The sequence below is a fragment of the Hypomesus nipponensis genome, chromosome 10 (assembly GCF_054491055.1).
Source record: "Hypomesus nipponensis isolate SF chromosome 10, ASM5449105v1, whole genome shotgun sequence".
Classification (NCBI taxonomy): domain Eukaryota; kingdom Metazoa; phylum Chordata; class Actinopteri; order Osmeriformes; family Osmeridae; genus Hypomesus; species Hypomesus nipponensis.
Window position 1 is genome coordinate 10,043,079 of NC_140370.1, and position 19,888 is coordinate 10,062,966.

Consider the following 19,888-nt stretch of genomic DNA (forward strand, 5'->3'; position numbering starts at 1 on the left):
ACACAGCCGACACAAGTTTACACAACAACCCTCATGGATCAGAGCCGTGTTCTCTTTAGGGCTTAGCATGGTGGAGAACGCCCGTCTACACATGTCCCTTAACATGCATCGTCTGCAGTCTTCATAGGGATCAACCCTTTGATGTCACGACCAGGGAGGAACCACAAACACAGAGACAAAGAGAGAGAGAGACACACACACACAGAACTTTGAAAGAGTGAGCACACATGTAAAGGGGGAGGGGCCTTACCTCAGAGGCCCCGGCTGCTACCACCTGCTTCTCCTGCTCCCCCTCAGGTACCTGCTCGTTATCCTGCAGAGGACAAGAACACAGTCAGATGTGTTGACCACCCAGTTGACAAGTCATGCAGAACACGAGTTAAGGTCATGCAAAACACATGAGTAGTGTTTGCCGCAAAACAAAGAGACATTTTAAGAAAGCACACACCCATATTTTATTTCAAACCAAATGATTAGTCAACTACATTTTAAAATAAAAAAATAAATACAGAACACACATTGTAAAATACAGAGCATGCAGTTTAACATACAAAAATACAAAATGTACTCTCCTATACATATATGTTTAATTCAAAGCAAAAATATACAAAACTTGGATGAAAATAATAAACATATAAATGTGTCCTGAAACCTGCAATATTGGTCTATGTTCTACTCTTATCCTGGATTGTGACGTGTCCTAGCATGTGTGGCAGGTCTGGTCTCCAGGTCGTGCATCCCCACAGTGCTAACCATGCTGCTAGTCTGCCCTCCAGCTTACATCCTGGCTGAGGAGGGGTTCGATCATGGGGGCCTCGTCCGTCCTGGGGGAGTGGGCTGGGGACGAGGACAGCCTCTTCTCCCACTCGGTCATCCCGGGGGCGCTGCTGCCCGTCTCCAGGAAGGAGCGCTTCAGCTCGCTGATGTTGCTCTGGTGTTTCACCAGCTCCTCCGGGGGCTCCGCGTCCTGAGGGACCAGCCAATCAGGACACATGGAATTTGAGGTGTCCGGCGGTGTCGGCGGAAATCATAAGCCAATGCGTTTGTCCATGTCCAAGAAAATAATGTGTTTGGTGTTTTGAACAGATAACAGATAGTAGCAGGTACTTAAATGCTCCAAATACATTTAAGTCCAGCTGACTGGAATGAAAACGTAAAGCTTCGTGCATAGCTTAATGAGTTTAGTACAACACTCCCACTTCTCCTCAGGATTCAAAGATTCGTGAAACCGTCACAGTAATCCAATAATCTGTTGTTATTGTATTATTTCACAAAAGTGGCTCTCAGGGCAAAGTCAAGTTGAAACAGTGAGTACTGCTATTACATTAGTAGATGTTGTCACACTGACGTAACTGTCAAGAATAAACTAAGTGCTAACAAAGTCAGGCTTCATGTGATCTCCAGCTAAGGACTCTTCACACCAAAGTCCCTCCATGCATACTGGCATCATGCACTTGGGTCTTTGTACCAACCTCCAACATCAGGTTACTATGCTTGATAAAAACGTTCTCCCCCTTTACTCGCCTTATGAAACTATACTGGACAGACAAGGGGAGAGACAAGAGATTCAAAGGGGCATTTGACAAGATTGTTGAAGCTTTATGTGGAGAGAGGTAGGGAGTTTTGTCCTGTGGATGAGACCATGGTTCCAGGCGACTCTTCAGGAGGGTCCCCGTGACGGCGTCCCCACCTCAGACACCGTGACCAGGTCTCCCCTCCTGAAGGGTCCTCAACATGACAGAAATGCGGCGCAGCAACAGAACATGAATGGGACTGCACCAATAATAAAATAAAAAAATAATTAAAAAATCACGACAACAAAAATCAACAAAAAGGGTACATCTGTGACGTTTTGGCGCCGGTCTGAACAGTTAACTCGAGGGTTAACTCAAAATGTCAAAAGGAGAGGTGACGACAAGTGGGCGATGGCAGTGGCAGCAGTGGCAGAAGCACAGGGTGAGCATCTACAGTGGCAGCTCGGTGCACTAGGACCTACAGACTAGGTGCTGGTATGCACAGAGCTGGACAGAGAATGGAGCCTGGAGTACCTGAGTCCTCATCTCAGAGTCCTCCTCTGGCTCCGACTGACAGCAGAGAGAGAGAGGGGGGGGGGGGGGGTGAGACATGTACGGGGAAAGGGGGACAGCAATTAGGAGGGGGGGGGGGGCAGGTAGAAGGAGAGACAGTGTGTGAGGGCAGGGCAGAGAGAAGGATGTTAGAGGGAGGCTACAGAGATTACACAGTGCAGAATCTAGATTCCTATCAGATATCACTCATGGGTATGATTATCAATGCATGCCAAAAATAGTGCAGCCCTGTATACACTGTAGACACAAGCATCCCTATCGGAAACACTCCCGCTGTTCTATAAACAGGCGAGGAACACTAGAGAGGGCGGCTTCAACGTGCCGCTCACGCGTGTGAGATTGGACACGTCTCCAGAGATCTCTACAAACCTCTGTGGCGGTGGTCTCCCCGTCCACGTTAAAGTCAGTTTGCTCACTGTCCGTCTGTTTGGGTCCACAGACAAACCATCCCATCGGGAAGCAGGAAATGAAAGAGAAGCCATCTTGTGAACTCTCGGATGCACACCAGCCCTCAACACAGATTTTTCACAAACACGGATGGGGAGTATGGGAATGTACAGATCATCTCACGAACGAAAGACTCAAAATATAGGTCAGTCACACAGAGAAGGCAGAGCGAAAAAAGGCAGAAAACTAAAGAAGACTGAAGCAAGCAGAATTAGCATACAGACTCAGAGGAAGTTTGAACCTTTAAAAAGGTTTTCAAGGCTGTCCTTGCTACTTCAGCGAAGGACCGAAAATTCAATTAAAACATTAGAGCGAGGCAGTGTGAAATCAGTTGGACTTCTCGCCTCCTCCACATTTTGGATGCTCCATGTCTTTCCAGGTAGCACAGGCTGGGCTAATGATGCTGGTGAAACAGTAAGCTGACTTTCAGGCCCCCCTCTTCGCCATCCATGTGCAAGATGATCCAAGGCATGTGGTGGGCAGTGCTGTGCAGTCAGCCTCTCTGCATTACTGTAACTCAATATGTGGGACTTCATTGTGTATGGGGCATCCTCTCTACCTGGAACACAGGCCTGCCTGGAATCATGACTAAGCACTCCTCTCAGCTGCATTCCTATTTATCAGCTGAAAGCTCTAGCACTCGACTGCAATGCTCCTTTTAGTTTTGACGGCGATGTTTCAACGGCCTCGCTTGAGGCGTGGCGCTACGCAGAGAGACTCCGGGCTCGAAGGAGTGAGGAAAATGTGTGTGACGCTTCTTCATGCAGCTAACACTGTACGGCGGGAAATGGACTACAGATGACAGCTGAGAGGGGTTAGGCACAGAGCTATCTATCTCCGGGACTGATGGATGGTCGCCGTGGCGGCGTGGCCATGCCTCGTTGGTGGTATAACGCAGCGCCAAGGCTGGTCTGTGTGACTGCTGCCCTTACGTAAACATTCGTATAGATTTGTGTCTAACCCTCTCTCGACCCACATGGAGAGGACAGCAAGCTTGCGCTCTGCAGACCAGAGAGAGATGGCCGGACTTGCACGAGCATCTCAGCGCTGCGGTGTCGATGTGACGATGCCGTCTAAGGATGAGCGAGTGGCGATGATGAGGTTTTGAAAGCGGGGAGCCCTGACATAGTCAGTCACGTGGTCTGAACCAGGTCAGGTGGTCAGGTAACCCCAGTGGGTCTACTATAGAACGGGCCAGAGTAACAAAGAACACACACACACACACCTCCTCCTCTTCCTCTGAACTGTCATGGTCATGGAGGCCCTGGGCTATGGATGCCGTCAGGGAGGCCGCCTTGGGCTCCAGGTAGCAGAGACACAGAGCCAGGGGGAAGGACAGGGTGAGGGCGTAGGGGACGGAGAAGGAGGTGGAGAGCAGGAAGAAGAAGATGAAGAGGAAGCAGGGGATGAGCGAGGGGGACTTGATGGGCAGGAAGTGCTGCACGCTCTCCGGCAGGAAGCGCAGCTCCGACAGGTCGGGAAAGGTGATGTAGCCGTCGTCGTCCAGGAAAGAGGCCAGGTCGGGCAGGTGCAGGGAGAAGGAGAAGAGGGTGCCGCCGCCGCGGCCCTTGCCCCCCTCCAGCCTCTGCTTGCGGGCCGACAGCAGCAGGGCTCGCTCCTCCAGCAGGGCCGCCCGGCGGTCGGCGCGGGCCTGCCGCCGCCGGCACCCCGCGCCGCTCTTGGCCGGGCTGACCGACGCCGCCCGCTTGCGCGAGTTCTCCCTGCGCCGCCGGCGCACTTTGGTGGACGACACGGGGGAGGAGGGGAGGGAGAGCTCGGAGCGGAGGGGGTCGGTGGAGTACAGACAGGGGGAGCGCTGATGGGGTGGGAGGAGCGTGATGTGGATGAGGGGACCGGGGGGGGGGGCCAAAACGCATGAGCACACACGAGTGTAGTGTAAGGGTCAGATGAAGGACGAGAAAAGAAAAGCGAATTAGTTAAGCGTACTCCAGACAAAAAGCATGTCAAGTCTATTCTGAAGCAGTGGGTAAGCTCAGCCCATCTTTCATATTAGAACAGCAGTCAAACAACGTTTTTGTATTTATTTTTTTACGGAAAATCTATGTATTTAAGTAAATCAAATGTTCACTGGAAATAGGCGCCGGACACCCAGACAAACCTTGTAGCCGTCTGGTGTTCTCCACACATGAGATACCTCCAGGATCAAACTGACAGTTACAGGCCCTTACTCTGTCGAGCACAGGCACTCAAAACATAAAAGTTCCACCGTTTTTCCGGCTCATGAACACTTGACTAATGTGATGCTACGCAGGCTAATGTTCTGCACGACAGGAGACCTGTCAGAACACTACGTTCTCCCTCAACCTCAGCTCCTCTGACGGGGAGGTGAGAGGGGGGCGGGGTTACCTTATTGTCGTGTCGCAGGGGGGTGGAGGGCTCCGGGGGCTCGGTGCCGTTGGCCTGGGCCTCCTCCTGCTCTGCCAGCTCCTCCTCCGCCTTCTTCTCGGGCGTCACCGTGGTGATCAGGTCTCCCTTGGCGCCGGCCTTGCCCAGCCCGTCGACAGAGGCGTCCTTCATGAGGGTGTCGTGGTTCTCTGTGATGGGGGCTGGAGGGGGGGGCGGGGGGCAGACGGGGAACGAGACAGTGCTAAAGACCTTAGTGTGACCTTAAAGCAGAGATGCTTCTAGAGAGGAGAACAGAGGGAAAGTCAGAACAGAGTCCACCGCAAAAAGTCCCCCACTAAAGGGGAAAATATACAGTACCAGTCCAAAGTTGGGACACATTTTCCCAAAACCTCAATGTACTGCTATTTTCCTTTGTGTTCTAAAAGTAGCAATTCAGTCACTTTTCCTCTGGATGTTGTGCCAAGTTATCATGGTCACTGTTGCGGTCTGATCTGAGCTCATGTTTACTGCAGAAACAGCAGCTTGCCAGCTTTCTGGGAAAGGGGGTGAAAAGCTGCTCCTTTGTCTCAAAAGAAAGAGCCTTATGTAAATGAGCATGGGAACAAGGCACTCATTTGCATTTCTGAGCAAAAACGGCCAAAAGGTTGAATGTATCCTCCGAAGCACAGGTGGCATCATTGTTTATTGAAGGAGGAAAGGAAGTCTTTTTGCACAGTTGTGTCTATAATGAATCAAATAGCACTGGACTACATTAGGTAAAGTTGTCTATTAGCCCAGCCGAGCAGGGGGTCAGTGAGTCTCAGTGGAAGTGATTAATGAGATGCATTTAGAGCCAATGCCGTTGGACAGGCGGACATTCGGCATCATCTGAGCTTGCCAAAGCACTACCATTAACCTTTGATGGCTCCCATCCCAGAGTGACCTTCAGCCAGCGTCTAGACTAGTCCCACCCTTTTCACAGAGACGGCGGGCAGACGGACACAGTCACACTGTCTCCCTCAGCACCGCTTTAGAACCTGAGGGAATGTGGGTGTTGCAGTGCGGTCGTCCACATCCAGCTCAGAGATGTGGGCTGGGTCATACCTCCATCCAGGCTCCGGGACATGGTGTAGCGCTTGCTGGAGGAGCGCTCAAACAGAGGCGCAGGTCGGATGATCTGAGAGCTGGCCCGGCGGGTCTGGGCCTGCGTTCTCCCGCTGTAGCGGAACTTTGAACCCAGGCCCAGGAACTTCTTCGAGGGAGCCTCAGGGGACACCAACCTGCCCCAGAGGAGGGGGGGGGGGGGGAGAACAAAAGGCAGACATGAGGCCAGGCCAGACGTGTGCGGGGGAGGCTCTATTCCCCACGGGCCCAGGAAGGAGCTGCAGCCAGGACTGCATGTTCCAGCGGAGAGGCTTGTGACGGCTCACCTGAAGAACGTGTGGTGCTCCACACACACCTTCCACAGCCTCTTGGCGGCGCGGTGATTAGGCAGCTTGAAACCAATCGTGCTCTCGAACTGCTCAAACTGCACAGAAGAGCACAAAACAGGCACATGCTGTATGTCCGTACGAGCACATGATATCCCCCTTCCCTCGGAGAGCCGGGGTCGTTCCCGTGAGCGGGCCTCATGCGCACCTCTCCTGGCCGGATCTTGATGTAGAAGTTGTTCCTCTTGTAGGAGATCTTGAGGACCTTGGGCCAGGCGAACCTGTTGATGCGCAGCCTGTCTCTGTAGATGAGCAGCCCGCTAGCACACACCCCCAGCATGATCTCCACACCCTCAGAGTCCTAGACAACACACACACACACACACACACACGCTCGCATCAACACCTCCATCTACTGCTCCGGGGAACACAAGCAGGAACATTTTCAACAGGACACCTCAATAGTCTCGTCTACCATACAGTCCAGTGCCTAGTTCCTAACCCTTGCAGTCAGGTTTCTTTAAACAGGGCAAGGTTGTAAAGCAGGCAGATGGAACATGGAATCAGGCGCTTGGTATTCTACATGAGCAGAGCGAGGGGAGGAGGGGGGTGATAGGCGGTGCCGTGCGAGCACAGCAACCACCGCAGCAGCCCCCCCCCCCCAGGTGGGTGTGGGGGACGTGATGAAGGAAGCGGAGGTCAACAGGCTCTTCTCTGAAAGCAAGCGGGAACATGGCCCATTGAACTGAGCCAACGAGAGGTGGGGGGGGGGGGGGTGGGGTGGCAACCTGTGCAGGTCGATCAAGTGGTCTGAAACACACTACCATGCAGAGGGAGACACACACACACACACACACACAAACGCATCTACAAGTATGGATGTGCATGGATGGAATGCGGCCTCTTACCTCCCCTCTGGCTGGTGCCAAGCACTCTAACAGGTTTCCTACCAACTAGGCCATTCAGTGAGAGAGGAGAGAAAACACAACGCATGATCTGATTCAGCTCCAGACAGGGACCAAGGACGTCCACATCTCAGCACCACAGTGACCACAGACCTAACGGACTCCACCAAGATCTCTCATCTCCCTCCGCAGGGGTCTGACTTGTCCCCAGGGCCACTCTGATAACGGCCGTTCTAATTCCCCCACAAGGCGAGGGATGTCTGGGATTTGCTCGGCTGACAGCAGATAGCTGCTGCCGTCGCTCCTCGTCTCCCCGCCGCTCTACCGCTGTGCGTGATCTCCTCCGCCCGTGGATTAGAGTCACACCAGCGTGGCGCACGGCCCGGCCCACAGATACATCAAGAGCTGTCCTCGGCTGGGGGCATGCTGGCATGTGAAGCGTGACACTAAGGTGGCAGCGGGTGGGGATGTTTCGAGCAGCGCTGTGGCAAGCATCAAAGCCGCCACAGAGTGCGGTTCGTTTGGCACACGGCAACACACAGCAAATCCAGTTTACCTTCGCTGGGTGTTTACGAAACATGAACACACAAGCTAGTGTTTATTGTTAAAGCAGGATGACGACACGTGTGTGTGTGTGTGTGTGTACCTTGGCGTGGTGGAGGTCCACGCCGTACATAGACAGCTTCTTGGCATTCTCCAGGAAGCGCATTTCCGCTTCAGCTGGTGTCATCCCCCTGAGGGGACAGGAAGACAAACACGCTGATCACACACTGGAGCAGGAAGACATGAGGGTCCTGCATGACCCATCTCCCAGGAACACGGTGCTTGCAACACCAGGAGCACTAAAGACTACAAGGGTCTATTCAATGTAGTCCATAACTCACAGAGCTGATCTACGAGGAGACAGGAAGAGGCTCTGGAGAGAGAGAGAGAGAGAGAGAGAGAGAGAGAGAGAGAGAGAGAGAGAGAGAGACAGAGACAGAGAGAGAGACAGAGAGAGAGAGACTGACTTGTGGTTCTTGTGCAGCTCCATGACGCTCTCCTCCAGCTCCTTGGTCTGGTTGGGGGCAAAGCGCAGCTCGCTGATGTAGTCGCTGCCCAGCTCCTCGGGGTCAGAGTCCCCCAGCTCAGACTGGGCGGTGTAGGCGCCCAGCACCGTGTGGGTGGCGAAGGAGCAGGGCAGACGGCCCGACACCACGTCATCCCTCAGCTGCAGGCACAGGTAGTACCTGGGGGGGTGGGGTGGGGGGGGGGAGAGACAGAGAAAATAAGAAAGAGACATGGAGAGAAGAAGAATGAGAGAAAACGAGACAGAGGAGAGAGAGCAAGAAAGAGGGGGAAAGAGAGAGAAAGTCTGTTGCCGAGGGTGAGAACGAGAGAGACGGGAGTGTTTGCTCGTGTGGATGTGAGTGAGACAGAGACAGACGGAGGGAGTCTCCATGTTGTCGTCACACGATGTGCCGGCCAGGAATTTGCTGCATATTTCAGCCGTTCTAAATGTGTCGGCCACCTTTACCTAGTAATGTCCTCGGACAACTGGGCGGGGTCTGGAGGGTAGAACTTCACGTTGAAGGCAAAGTTCCAAGGGCCAGCTGGAAGTCAACAAGGTACATCAGAATATAACTCTTCTAAATGGAGAAAGTACGTAAATAAATTAGTGTTGTGATGCCCCTATTGGTTTACTTACCCCTGATCTGCTTCTTCAACTCTTTGGCAGAATCCAACCAATTCTAAGACAAGAGAAAAAGTAATTAATCACTGCTCCTATTTAACAAGAAATAAAAAGAGAGAAAACTGTAAACAGTTGTGATTTAGAAAGTCAAAGTCTGACTGATCATTGAGTGACACAGTGGATTTTGCCCGTTTACTATTCACACATCAAATTCTGCCTCCAGTACCTTCTGGTTCTCCACATCCCTGTATGTGATGCCAAAGTAGTCCTTCTCCAGCAGGTTGAGATGGTCGCACATCTTGTCAAACAGTAGCTGGCCCTTGGCTCGCTTCTGCAGACCAAAAACAAACAAACAAACAAAACAGTTTCTTAACAAGAGGTCATAGGGCAAGTGTCACATGGCTGGAGGTCTCTGTGGAAGGAGCAGACTGACGGGATTCTCAGTCCGTGTTTGGCACGTGCCATTAGTGAGCGATGACCATCAGTGGGGCTCAAAGGCTTGGATCGATCCATAGAGCAGTGAGAGTCATGTATACACAGCGTGGCGGTTGGCTTCCGCCCCATCAGCTCCCAAGCAGGGCCTGTGCTGGAGTTCATTCTGGAGACGAGTTTGGATTGCTTCACAGAGGGGTTATTTTTAGGTTGGTGTTACCATGTCCCCCCTCCTCCTCCTCCTTCCCCCCTCCTCAGGAGAACAAATCCTCTAGCCCCCCCCCCCCCCCCCCAGCTCACCCTGCCCCCCCTCCACCCAAACACACAGCCTCCTAATCTCCCCCGAGTGTGACAGACTCAGACAAGCCGGCACACACACAAACACACATAATACACAAGTGTGCACACACACACACCTCTTTATTATTCAGGGTAGATCTGACATGCTTTTGTATGATTTACAAGCCCATCAAGACATGCAGGCAGAGTAGTTAATCCAGCAGGAGCATCTCCTGGAGAATTAGCAGAGTCTTGTCTCAGTGATGCTGCCTCGGGGACTGAGCCCATACTGGGAGGGCTGCTCTTCCTTGCCAAATGATTGTAAATGTACTGCGGATCCCAAAAACTAACAGAGGCTTATGGAGCTCTATGAGACGCTGGGAGAGTAAACAAACAGAAATAGGAACACAGGATATTAGCACCAACTATGAAAAGATAATAATCAAATGAAGCTGGGAGGTAGGGTATACACAAACATTGTTAGGATGTTGAGAGGGATTTTTTTTGGTGCAGAGTAAAACCACCAAGCTTGAGTATCAAGCCCGGAGGAGGTGAAGATACCGGCTGAGGCAGGGAGAGGGTTTTATGTCACACAGACTGATGAATAGCTACAAAAGCATTTTTTCCCTGCAGGGAGAGAGGGTCGCGTATACAGTGTTGAAACTAGACAGTCAAGGAAATACTTCACTTTTCCCCCACGTATGGACTCTTATCGGAATTAATTGGAGGCCTAACCCTCCCTCGGGTTACCTCAGGATTCTTGTTTAACCTCCACAGGACCGCTGTGAGAACATGCACAAGTTTCAACCAGGATGTGTTGATGCTTCAGTACCACAGTGGCAGTTTAGGTGCTCTTAAAACTGCCCGATGTAAAAAACAAAACAAAAACGAATGTACATGTTTCCCTGGGACAGGATGAGGTCCTGGCATGAGGGGGGCTCAGGTTACACCTAGATGCTGACCCAAGGTCAGCTAAGGAGTCCCCCCCTCCCCAGTCCTGGTGGCTCAGGGCTGAGCAGCAGGGTGTCTGGGCAGGGGCAGGGCTGGAGGCAGATGGCCAGGCCAGGGATATCTCAGGGGGCTCTCTTCCTCCTCCACACTACAGCCACAACAGCAGGATACTGAGGCCGAACCTGCAGCACTGTGCCGACTAACCACATTCATTGGAATCAGGTGTGTTGGAGCAGGGAAACATCTACTCCATCAGTCCACTAGTCATGGAACTCCATGCTGATGGACATGACCAGTCGGCATGACCCCGTGTCCAGTTTGCAAACTAAGCAGGTCTTGTGTCCTTACGAGTCCTGACTGGTCACAGTGGGAGATCAAGCTGGCCTGTAATCGTAACGACAAACTAATTGTGTGACACTTATTCCCTCCACACAAAGTGCTTCTATTTCTCAGTCCCACTCAAACACCCAGCTAATCCCTGGACCCAATCCCTGAGTGGAGAGGAATCCGGTTAGCAGGGATTCTGGTCTGAGTCACTGTTCAATCTTCAACTTGACCAAAACAAAACTTCAACAAAACACCGGTATCGCAGAATGAACTTTTGTTCAACTAAACCACCTTAAAAATCAATTTCAAACAAACCAACATGAAATGATATCCCTTAACACAAATCATGATTAGTTAAACACAGACAGACAGGTTTGTATGATCCCCCCCACCCCGTGAGAGCGTGCCCCCCCAGGCTCACCTCCACCGTGAGGGTGTAGTCGGAGCCGTCCAGCAGGGTGATCTTACACTGCATGACCTTCACCTTCTTCCCTCCCCTCAGAGGAGACCTGGACAGGCGACTGGTAGACGACTGGTGGGATGCCTGCTCCTCCTCAATCTGCCCCTGAGGGAACCACAACATCTGTCAGGGCACTGACTGCTTTCAGAGCACAGAGAACATCCTGCACAACCAACTTGATGGAGACACTGCAACAAGTAGACATGGAGCACGTATTCATTGGAAGTGACACCGGTCATTGTCCATGTGTGGTGTTATTTGAAAGTACATGGGTGGTAAACAATAGTCCCACATTACACAAGACTGAGTCCACTTCATGACCTGACTGTAAAGGCACACCGCCATTTTGACTTCAAGAGAAAATCCAATTTTCCAGTTCACTGAAAACAAAGCACTGCTTCTAGATGTTTTTATGTGAAGTGCTTTGGCTCCAGGACGTTTGAAGTCCTTCCTTGAACTGATTTCAATATAGATGTTCCTGTGCTGGCTAGGTCCGTCAGCCTATGAACACCACCACTGTGCTTGTATGACTTACATAAAAGCCTGGATCAAGGTTTGGTCTAAGCAGAAGTGCAGCTAAGGTCTCAGAGAAAACAGGTATGGTTTCCATCAGCTCTGCGCCTGATAGCACCTCCCTCACAGTGGAGAAAAGAACCATCCATCATTCCCAGGCTGTCCCCCACCCTCCTCCCTCACCTCAAACCCACAATGCATCACAATCATTTTATGCTCCATTTCCTCTTGCAGGCCAACAACCCATTTCCATACTTCCTTTTTGCACATAATGAGAGAAAACACACTGTTTTGGGTTTCCCGTTTGAGCTCATATTTAGAGAACATGACAACAAAGCCAGTGCAATCATCGTCATGGGGATCTTCTGAGCAGCAGGGACACTATGGGCTCTAGTTATAATCCCCACATTCACAGCAACGAATCAGCTCATGTGTCTGGCTGGGCACTCCCTTTCCACAAAGCTCTAGAATCCGGGGTGAGGAGGACATCTCTCATTGTTTGGGACTCGGGGTGACTTTCAAAATCCAGGTCCATCGGATGCACTGCGTGGCACTAAGGGGCAATCTTTAAGCGCGAGCCCTTCCGTATCCCCCTTCAGGGATCACGTACTGCATCTTTAAGAAGGAGGATGGAAAAGAAGCGTGTGTGGTGGTTCACCTGCTCCTTCTTGACAGGCGTGCTGTGTCCGGCGGCAGGTGGAAGTGGCGAGGACTGTGGCGAGGATGTGGCTGCTGGGGGCACCTGACAAGGCTGTCCACTCTGCCCTTTCTCCTTCCCTTTCTCCTTCTCCGACTGCTTTGGGTCGGAGTCTGCACCTGATTCAGTCGTCATGGCAGATCACACTGGGGGGAGGAATGAAATGAGTCAACCGACCTCATTCAGGGAGTCTTGGATTCACAGATGTGAACCCATCAGGACATCAAAAGCAGGATTTACATTATGCATGGCATGCAGAGTAACACAGACACACACACACACACACGCACAAACATATTCCTATGCATCATCTTCCACATTTCCAGTTCCATCTGGTTTACTTCTAATCTCAGGGCCATCCATAGTTTATTGTCAAAAAGGGCAAAGTCTTCTGTTGTCTTCTACCTCACTAGCTCAGTGGTATCGAAAGGATTAAGACTAAAGCTTATCTGGTCAAAACGGGTCCTTCGTATCATCATCTAATCTCTCGTTTGTAATGCTAATCCCAAAAAACAACTCTTTAGTAGTAGACTGTGAAGTATAGCCATATGAACCTGAACACTGGTCTTTCTCATGTCCAAAAAGCGTTCAGAGACTAAACAGAGTGAGCTGTAAGGTCTGGTCTCAAATCCACTTTGTGTTTAGGATGATCCCCCCCTTTTATAAGTAACTGTGGAAGTCGTAGTTGTTCAAAGATACAAAGCTGTCCTATGTTTAAAACTCAAATGGATACACGCACACTTTAACCAAACCCCTTTTCCATCGACCACCGCAGCAAAAACACATCCTTCAAGTGGAAAAACATGGTAATGAAAGGAATCATCTAACTGCCTATTGGTCCAACAGAGATGAAGGATCCTGTTGCTCTCTGGGGCCCCTTCAAACCAGCCTGGGGAAGTGGAGCTGGGGAGACCGGCGGGCCCCTGTTGAGTGTCTTGGGTTAGTAGTATGGATGCCTGTCATTCTGGTCTAGGCCTCTCCCTCGCACAGGGGATATTTATAGTGTGGTGTTTACCCTGGGGCGGGTGGGTCAGAGAGGGGGCTCCAGACTGTTTGCCGTGGCAGAGACAACAGCCTCCAGGACCCCAGAGAAGATGCCACCTCTGGGAGCAGTGTCCATGCAGATCCTACAGTACACTCCTGGGGAGAGGGGGCCGTACTGCCCTGTCACATAGCATCACTGCCTAACGGAACACATGTTCACCAACTAGAGGTGACGCAGGACTACGGTTGGTTCTCTTATGGATGGGATTGCTTAATTGATCCATTTTAAATAAAAGCTATGCCAGACTAAATCATGCTTTGCCAAGTAACAAAGCCCACACAAGAACAGCAAATGCTATTTGTTCTAAAGGGATTGAGGTTTAATTCTGTAGATAATTCTGACTTTATCTAGAAATGATATGAACCTACAGACAGCCATGAGCCCCTGTGATGTTGTTGCCGTTTTGGAGAATCTCCAGAACATATCCAAGGTCATGCTAGTAACGGAACGTAGTTAAGTTGTAAATCACTGCTGGGGGGAGGGGGATTCAGGCAAGGTCCTGTCAAGTCCTCTCAGTGTCCTCCTCATGAGTCATTCACCAGCACGTGGGGCAGTGCAGACCTACTACGAGGTCAGAGACTGAAGCAGAAACACGGCGCATCTTTACTAACCTCTGATGCTCTTTACTGACTGGGGCAGTTGGGGGGGGGGGGGGGGGGCTAACAGGAACATCTTGGCACCATTGAAATAGGAACAAGAATACTCTGTTGTTGGTACTGAAGCTTGTCGATGGAGACAAGACAGGCCTTCCTCACAGAGTGAAACAACAGCCCACACTAGCCCTCTGTGCCACCAACACTATGGCCAGGCACAAACATTGTCCATTCTAAATGCTGTCTCACATACTGTGAAGACATAACTAAACCAATGAGTTTGGTTTTGAGAATAAATCCTAGTCTATTAAAACAGAAGGAGGACAACTGAAGTATTATACTGCGTTCATAGCGCCATGGGGAGTTCCTTGTTCCGATGCCCTCTATAAAAAATGCCACCTTCTATCCAAACAGCTACCTTGCTCCACAGACACTCCTAATACCAGTCAGTGGGGCAGGCCTTTGACCAAGCGAGGAGCTTAACCCAACATGTGCACGTGTGTCTGCAGTCTGCAAAGAGGCAATCTCAGCTACTTGCACTAATGTGTTCAAATGTGTGTCATTTGAATAGCACCAATACAAATCTGGTTTCCCTAAAGGTCACAGGAGGAAAGAGGATGAGAATATTGATTGTCAGAAGAGAAGAGACAATCCAGATACAAACCATGAGCCGAGTTTGATGACGGTCAACGTCAGCGTGTGATAACTTGATGACTATTAAGCTCAATTACCCAACAGTCACCCACTGAACATATTGCCGCTGCACTCCCAACATTACCACCGGCCGTTCTCAGAATTTCTCGGCTGATGTTCGGGCCCATTTATGATCGCAATGCACACCACAGGATCAGGGCCTGCCCACAGAGAGCCAGGGGCTGGGGGGGGGGAAGAGATGCCATCTGTGCTGAGTGCCATTCCCCAGAATGTGCCACAGCTGGCCCCACTGCCCTTCCCCGACCCCCAGGGGCTTAGGAGGGTTACACAGAGATGACTGCATGACCACTTCTGACACAACCAGAGCCATCCCGGGCCCATCTGAGGCCCCCGGCCCCATCTGAGGCCCCTCGCCAGGGCTGGAGGGGGGGGGGGGACAGCTGGCACTCATGGAGGTGCTGTAACAGGATACATCATTGCTGGCTTGGGCCTTCTGTACAAGCACCTCTGCTGGTAGAGACAGGCCTCTGAGCCCACAGTCTCATACCTACACCCTATTAAGGAAAACAGAACACTACCAACTAACTGAGATAAAAACACAGACTCACCTATAAGATGCAAATAAGACTCTGACTTCAATGGCATTTACATTCCCGTAATTACTGTTCCTCAAAAGCCTCTACTCCACCCAAGTCAGTCCACAGTCCATCCTGCCATTATCTCAACAGGATTGTCCTGATTGTCCACTTCAGAGTGTTTGTCTGTTGCAACATCAGCCTATAGCATGCAGTCATCAGTGACCTGACACATATCGGAGATACATTTATAAAGACGAATATCAGCCCCAAACACTGTAAACCCAATGAAGTGCTAATGTCTGCTTATAGAGGCTGAGACGTGGATTTAACAGTGTGCAGATGGTTTACACCATCTTATGAGCTTAGCTATGGCTAATCACTAAATCAGCTGTGACTCGATTCCCAGTCATGTCTGCCGCACAGCATGACGTTACATGGCACCTCCAACTAGTCTCTCAATGCTACGTACCAGCCTAGTCATAACTATCGTGGACAGTGCAATAGATAGACATAACTTTAGATAACTTTAGCTAGATATGAGGAGTGACCTAAGATATGTCCGGTTAATTAAAAACAGGCTTGTGGACTATTTGCATGTGTCGTAGGCCTACTGTAGAATTACTGTACACCAGACCGCTTCCAACATATTTTTAAAGATGAAGTACAGACAGGATACAAAAGCCAGTGGAGTGAGGATACACAGGAACAAATAACATGCATTAAACCACGCCTACCGCACTGCAGATCAAAAACAAAATGTATCTGTACCGTAAGCATACGGTAAAAAAAGAGAGAAAGAATATCATAAATACTGAATTGCCTAGTAGGCCTATTGGCAATTGCATTGATGTAATTTGCTCAAGAGAAGCAACACGCAACCAAAACACAAGGCTAGTTTGACGTCATTCATTTGACGTCCATGACAAACCATATTTCGAATATCACAATTCAGTCTACAACTGTGGCGAAAACGACAGTTTTAAGAGCGTTGTAGTGCGATGTTGATTTCACAAACTGTTCAAAGACATTTCAATTTACAGTCAGTCCGCGACAAATATTTTATGGAAGACTTGACTCAAAATGTTATTACATACCGTTACAATGTTGCGCAAATAAGGTTTGATAAAAGACCCACGCGATGAGCCATGGCTGACATGCAAAGAATCATCTAGCATGTCAATTTCACTTCGCCGCATCACTGAATAAACAAGCAGAAAATGTATTCAAGCCAATTATCTGTCACCGGCCGAGGGTGATCAGACGACCCCGTCTTCAAATAATCACTGCAACAGACATGCTAGACAACACGCACGACATTCTCTCAGAAAGCCTACATACTAGAATATTTCAAAAATATATATAATGTTATTACCGGTGAAATGCCCTCTCCTTCAGATCGGTATGCGTGTGGTAGCCTAAATATGTAGTGTAGTATTTCCTGTCAGAAGTGGAGCTCGGTTGCAGTTCTCTTTTCGACCAGCCTATCACACTCTACTGTTAGTTACGCTGTTAAGTGCAGCATTGTGGGATAGTAGGACAGCCAGTACGTTATTTTAGCCACCCCGCCCAGCAGGGCAATCATAGTCAATTCATGTGACTTCTCCATCAGTCTGTGTATTATATGGATCACTTTAATATGCAAATTATTATCAAATTATTGAGTGGGAGCAACAACAATAAATCTGACAAACTCTTATACAGAGAAAATCAAAACTGAAATAACTAAATGTATCCCCCACCCTTGTCACTGTCACTCACATACACACCACGTTCTTCCATGTGGAGTGCTCCAGGACTTGCAGTGGGCAGGAGCACATTCCTGTGCCTGAACCCACTGTAAGGCTATCTATTTAGGGGCAACCACTTCATCCTATATCCCTCCCATCACAACGACACAAACACCAACACGCACTGACACACTACACACAAACATGCATCTACATACTAAAGAAACACACATATGAACACATGTTTTTAATTAGTGTTTGGGCTGCCCTCTCAAGGGATTTGTGGGGTTTGCCTTCCTCCTCCCAGTGGGAATTTGACCCTACTTTTCTGGCACAGCCTGGTCAATTTTGACTTTAATCCAATCTAATTGCTTTCATGCCACAGAGTATATAAGAACACATGTATCCAGGCAGACAGAAAGCACACAACCCTTTAATTTATCATGGTGGGATATTCAGTATATTCAAATAGAGACTTGTAATAGCTAGAGTACCATTTAGGTTAAAAAGCTAGTCTCACAAGGCAAGTGTAGTGTTGGTAATGTATTACCCTTTTGGAAGGTTTAAGAATTTCCAGAGCAAAATACAAGTTTTCCCCTTGGACAATAACACCGTATGAAGCTCTTCTCTAATAACCCCATACAAACCTTGAACACAATACACCTTGACCACAATACACTAGAATAGTTGCACACAATATGAACATAAATTGAGTGTCGGGTGGGTGAACATTCCCATAACAAACATTCATTCTATCTATAAAAGGCTGGTGTTTTTATGTCTTAGACCTTGCTTGTCTCAGGTCTAGAGTGTGTGCGATTATCCCTGGAACACACCAACTTAAAACATGGGAAGTAGGAGTGAGACTGTCCAGTCTTTAAGATAAGAAATAGCCTCTCTGTCTGCACCTCCAGACAAATTCTTGGCAGCTCTACGTAGCTCAAAGCTCTGACATAACTCCTCCTTGAGTCACTGGCATTTACACACACACACACACTGAGGAGGTAAAGGGACACGATTGAGGGTGATGGGTATCACCTATAGAGGCTACAATTACAACCTACACTAATGAGGCCAAACTCAATCCAGTCAAACCAAATTAATGTGCCGTGATCAAACTTCTATGAAAATGATCCATGAACTACACTGTGTACATTAATATTCGTATGATGCCAATATAAAGCCTTCCTGTAAAGTAACAGTGCAACTTGAGGCTGGAGCGAACATTGAATTTTGAGACAGCCATCGATTACTGACGATAAAGCTACTGTAACTGAAGAACAGCCAACAGATGCCTGTTAGAATAGCAAAAGAGAAGAAGAAATAATGTGCCCAATCAGCAGCCCTAGACATGGCAGCTTGTGCAGTTGTTTCCGTAGCTTAGAGAAGGTAGGACTGTGATCTTGTGAGTGTCTCTCCGAATGGAACAACTCTGTCAGCGCAATGACTAACAGCAGACAGACATCATGTGATTTCTGGATTCCTGCGTCTCATCTTTTCTTGCTCCTGCGGACCTGTAGCGTGTGTGACTCAGGAGTAAACTCCTATGACAGTTGACCTTCGTGTGACTTTGGGAAACCAGATTTGATTTGACCTCAATAGGTCACAGGTTTGGGTAATGGTAACTGCAATTCAATTTTAAATGTGAAAATATTATGCCACTCTTGACTTGTTGGACTTCCTAGGTTGAGCGAACAAAACATCAAAGGTGAACTTGAGTTGACCTCGATGATGATATATAGGCAGGTGCCAGGCGGGGTTCAAATGACTCAATAACACACTGAGAACACTAGCAACCAACATAACAACTACATAATAATCTGTATTAATATATAAAGCAAAGAAAAGTATTAAAGAGCCTATTCCCCAAATCAATAACTTTAAGAACATAAGAAGTCCAGTGTATACAGCAATCTGGCATTTTATTATGCCACATTCACGTTTGAAGTTCAATGACAAAAGGCAAACTGCCCAAGTAAATCAATTCAGGTTTATGCAAGCACTTCAAAGAGCAGGGGGGGGACTATTGACTTAGAAGAGAAGTACACAAACAGCAAACAACTTCCATGAAGTAGTTTTGATACACACAGTATCAGAGATAGCACTTGGAAAATAATAGGAGCCAGACTCAATATCTGATGAAGCTCTACTTTGGCAATGGGTCTGTCTGAGCCCAGTAGCCTGCTGACTGTTTCCTCTTCTACAGCTGGACTCTCAGGGGCCTCTGTTCAGAGAGCAGGCCAAGACCACATGCCAAATGACTGATTCTCTCCGCATGTAGTAGACTAATGTTCCTTACCCCAATAAGGTGGAAGCCACAAAGTTGGGCTACAGAAAAGTGGCCCATGAAAATAAAAACTAAATGGGGATTTAGTGATTTATCAGAATCTTTTGTTCTTCATGTGATAAGACCAGCATATTTGCCGCACACCTTATCCTGACTGCGCCTCATAAATATGTGGATTTCTAACCTTTGGAAAGCGCCAGGGTAAGGATTGTGTCCCTTTTTGTGCTTGCGATTACACAGAAAAGCGTTTAGAGACTATGGGAGTATGTGTAGCGTCACAAATAAGCACACATAAATGACACTAGCCTTCCGCTGTGCATGAGCATTTCTTAGCCTCCTAAGTGCTACGTTCACCAGAGATAATATTTTCCAGAGGATTATGCTAGACACAATGTCGTTCTATCCAAAGTGAAGCTAAAAGAAATCAAAGACTTGTCCAACATAGCTCATGGCAGGAA

General features: G+C 49.0%; 2 protein-coding genes across 20 annotated transcripts in view; both read right to left on the reverse strand.

Moving 5' to 3' along the window:
- The window catches only part of LOC146271610 (protein 4.1-like), a 29,676-nt gene that overhangs the window by 7,650 nt on the left and 2,138 nt on the right, over positions 1-19,888 (reverse strand). For 9 of the 19 annotated variants that reach the window (XR_014767103.1, XR_014767104.1, XR_014767100.1 and 6 more), the window contains exons 1-18: positions 16,789-16,928; positions 12,508-12,692; positions 11,298-11,441; positions 9,114-9,218; positions 8,903-8,945; positions 8,732-8,807; positions 8,226-8,444; positions 7,862-7,949; positions 6,519-6,671; positions 6,311-6,408; positions 5,985-6,160; positions 4,902-5,101; positions 2,457-2,510; positions 2,049-2,084; positions 1,642-1,773; positions 1,473-1,538; positions 782-967; positions 251-313 (exon numbers count right to left, since the gene is read on the reverse strand). Coding sequence is in view for 15 of the 19 variants with exons in the window: in XM_084706765.1 (XP_084562891.1) it covers positions 251-313; positions 782-967; positions 1,473-1,538; positions 1,642-1,773; positions 2,049-2,084; positions 2,457-2,510; positions 4,902-5,101; positions 5,985-6,160; positions 6,311-6,408; positions 6,519-6,671; positions 7,862-7,949; positions 8,226-8,444; positions 8,732-8,807; positions 8,903-8,945; positions 9,114-9,218; positions 11,298-11,441; positions 12,508-12,681 (2,013 nt within the window). In the remaining 4 variants the exon portion in view is untranslated. Of the gene's footprint in view, positions 1-250; positions 314-781; positions 968-1,472; positions 1,539-1,641; positions 1,774-2,048; positions 2,085-2,456; positions 2,511-4,901; positions 5,102-5,984; positions 6,161-6,310; positions 6,409-6,518; positions 6,672-7,861; positions 7,950-8,225; positions 8,445-8,731; positions 8,808-8,902; positions 8,946-9,113; positions 9,219-9,349; positions 9,506-11,297; positions 11,442-12,507; positions 12,693-16,510; positions 16,528-16,788; positions 16,929-19,888 lie in introns of those variants that run through there. The other 10 variants (XM_084706762.1, XM_084706761.1, XM_084706754.1 and 7 more) reach the window with 9 other exon arrangements.
- LOC146271611 (uncharacterized) lies at positions 2,552-4,437 on the reverse strand (the record flags this gene model as incomplete). The annotated part of the gene is made up of 1 exon (XM_084707536.1): positions 2,552-4,437. A coding segment is annotated over one exon (774 nt), but the record flags the coding sequence as incomplete, so codon positions are not given.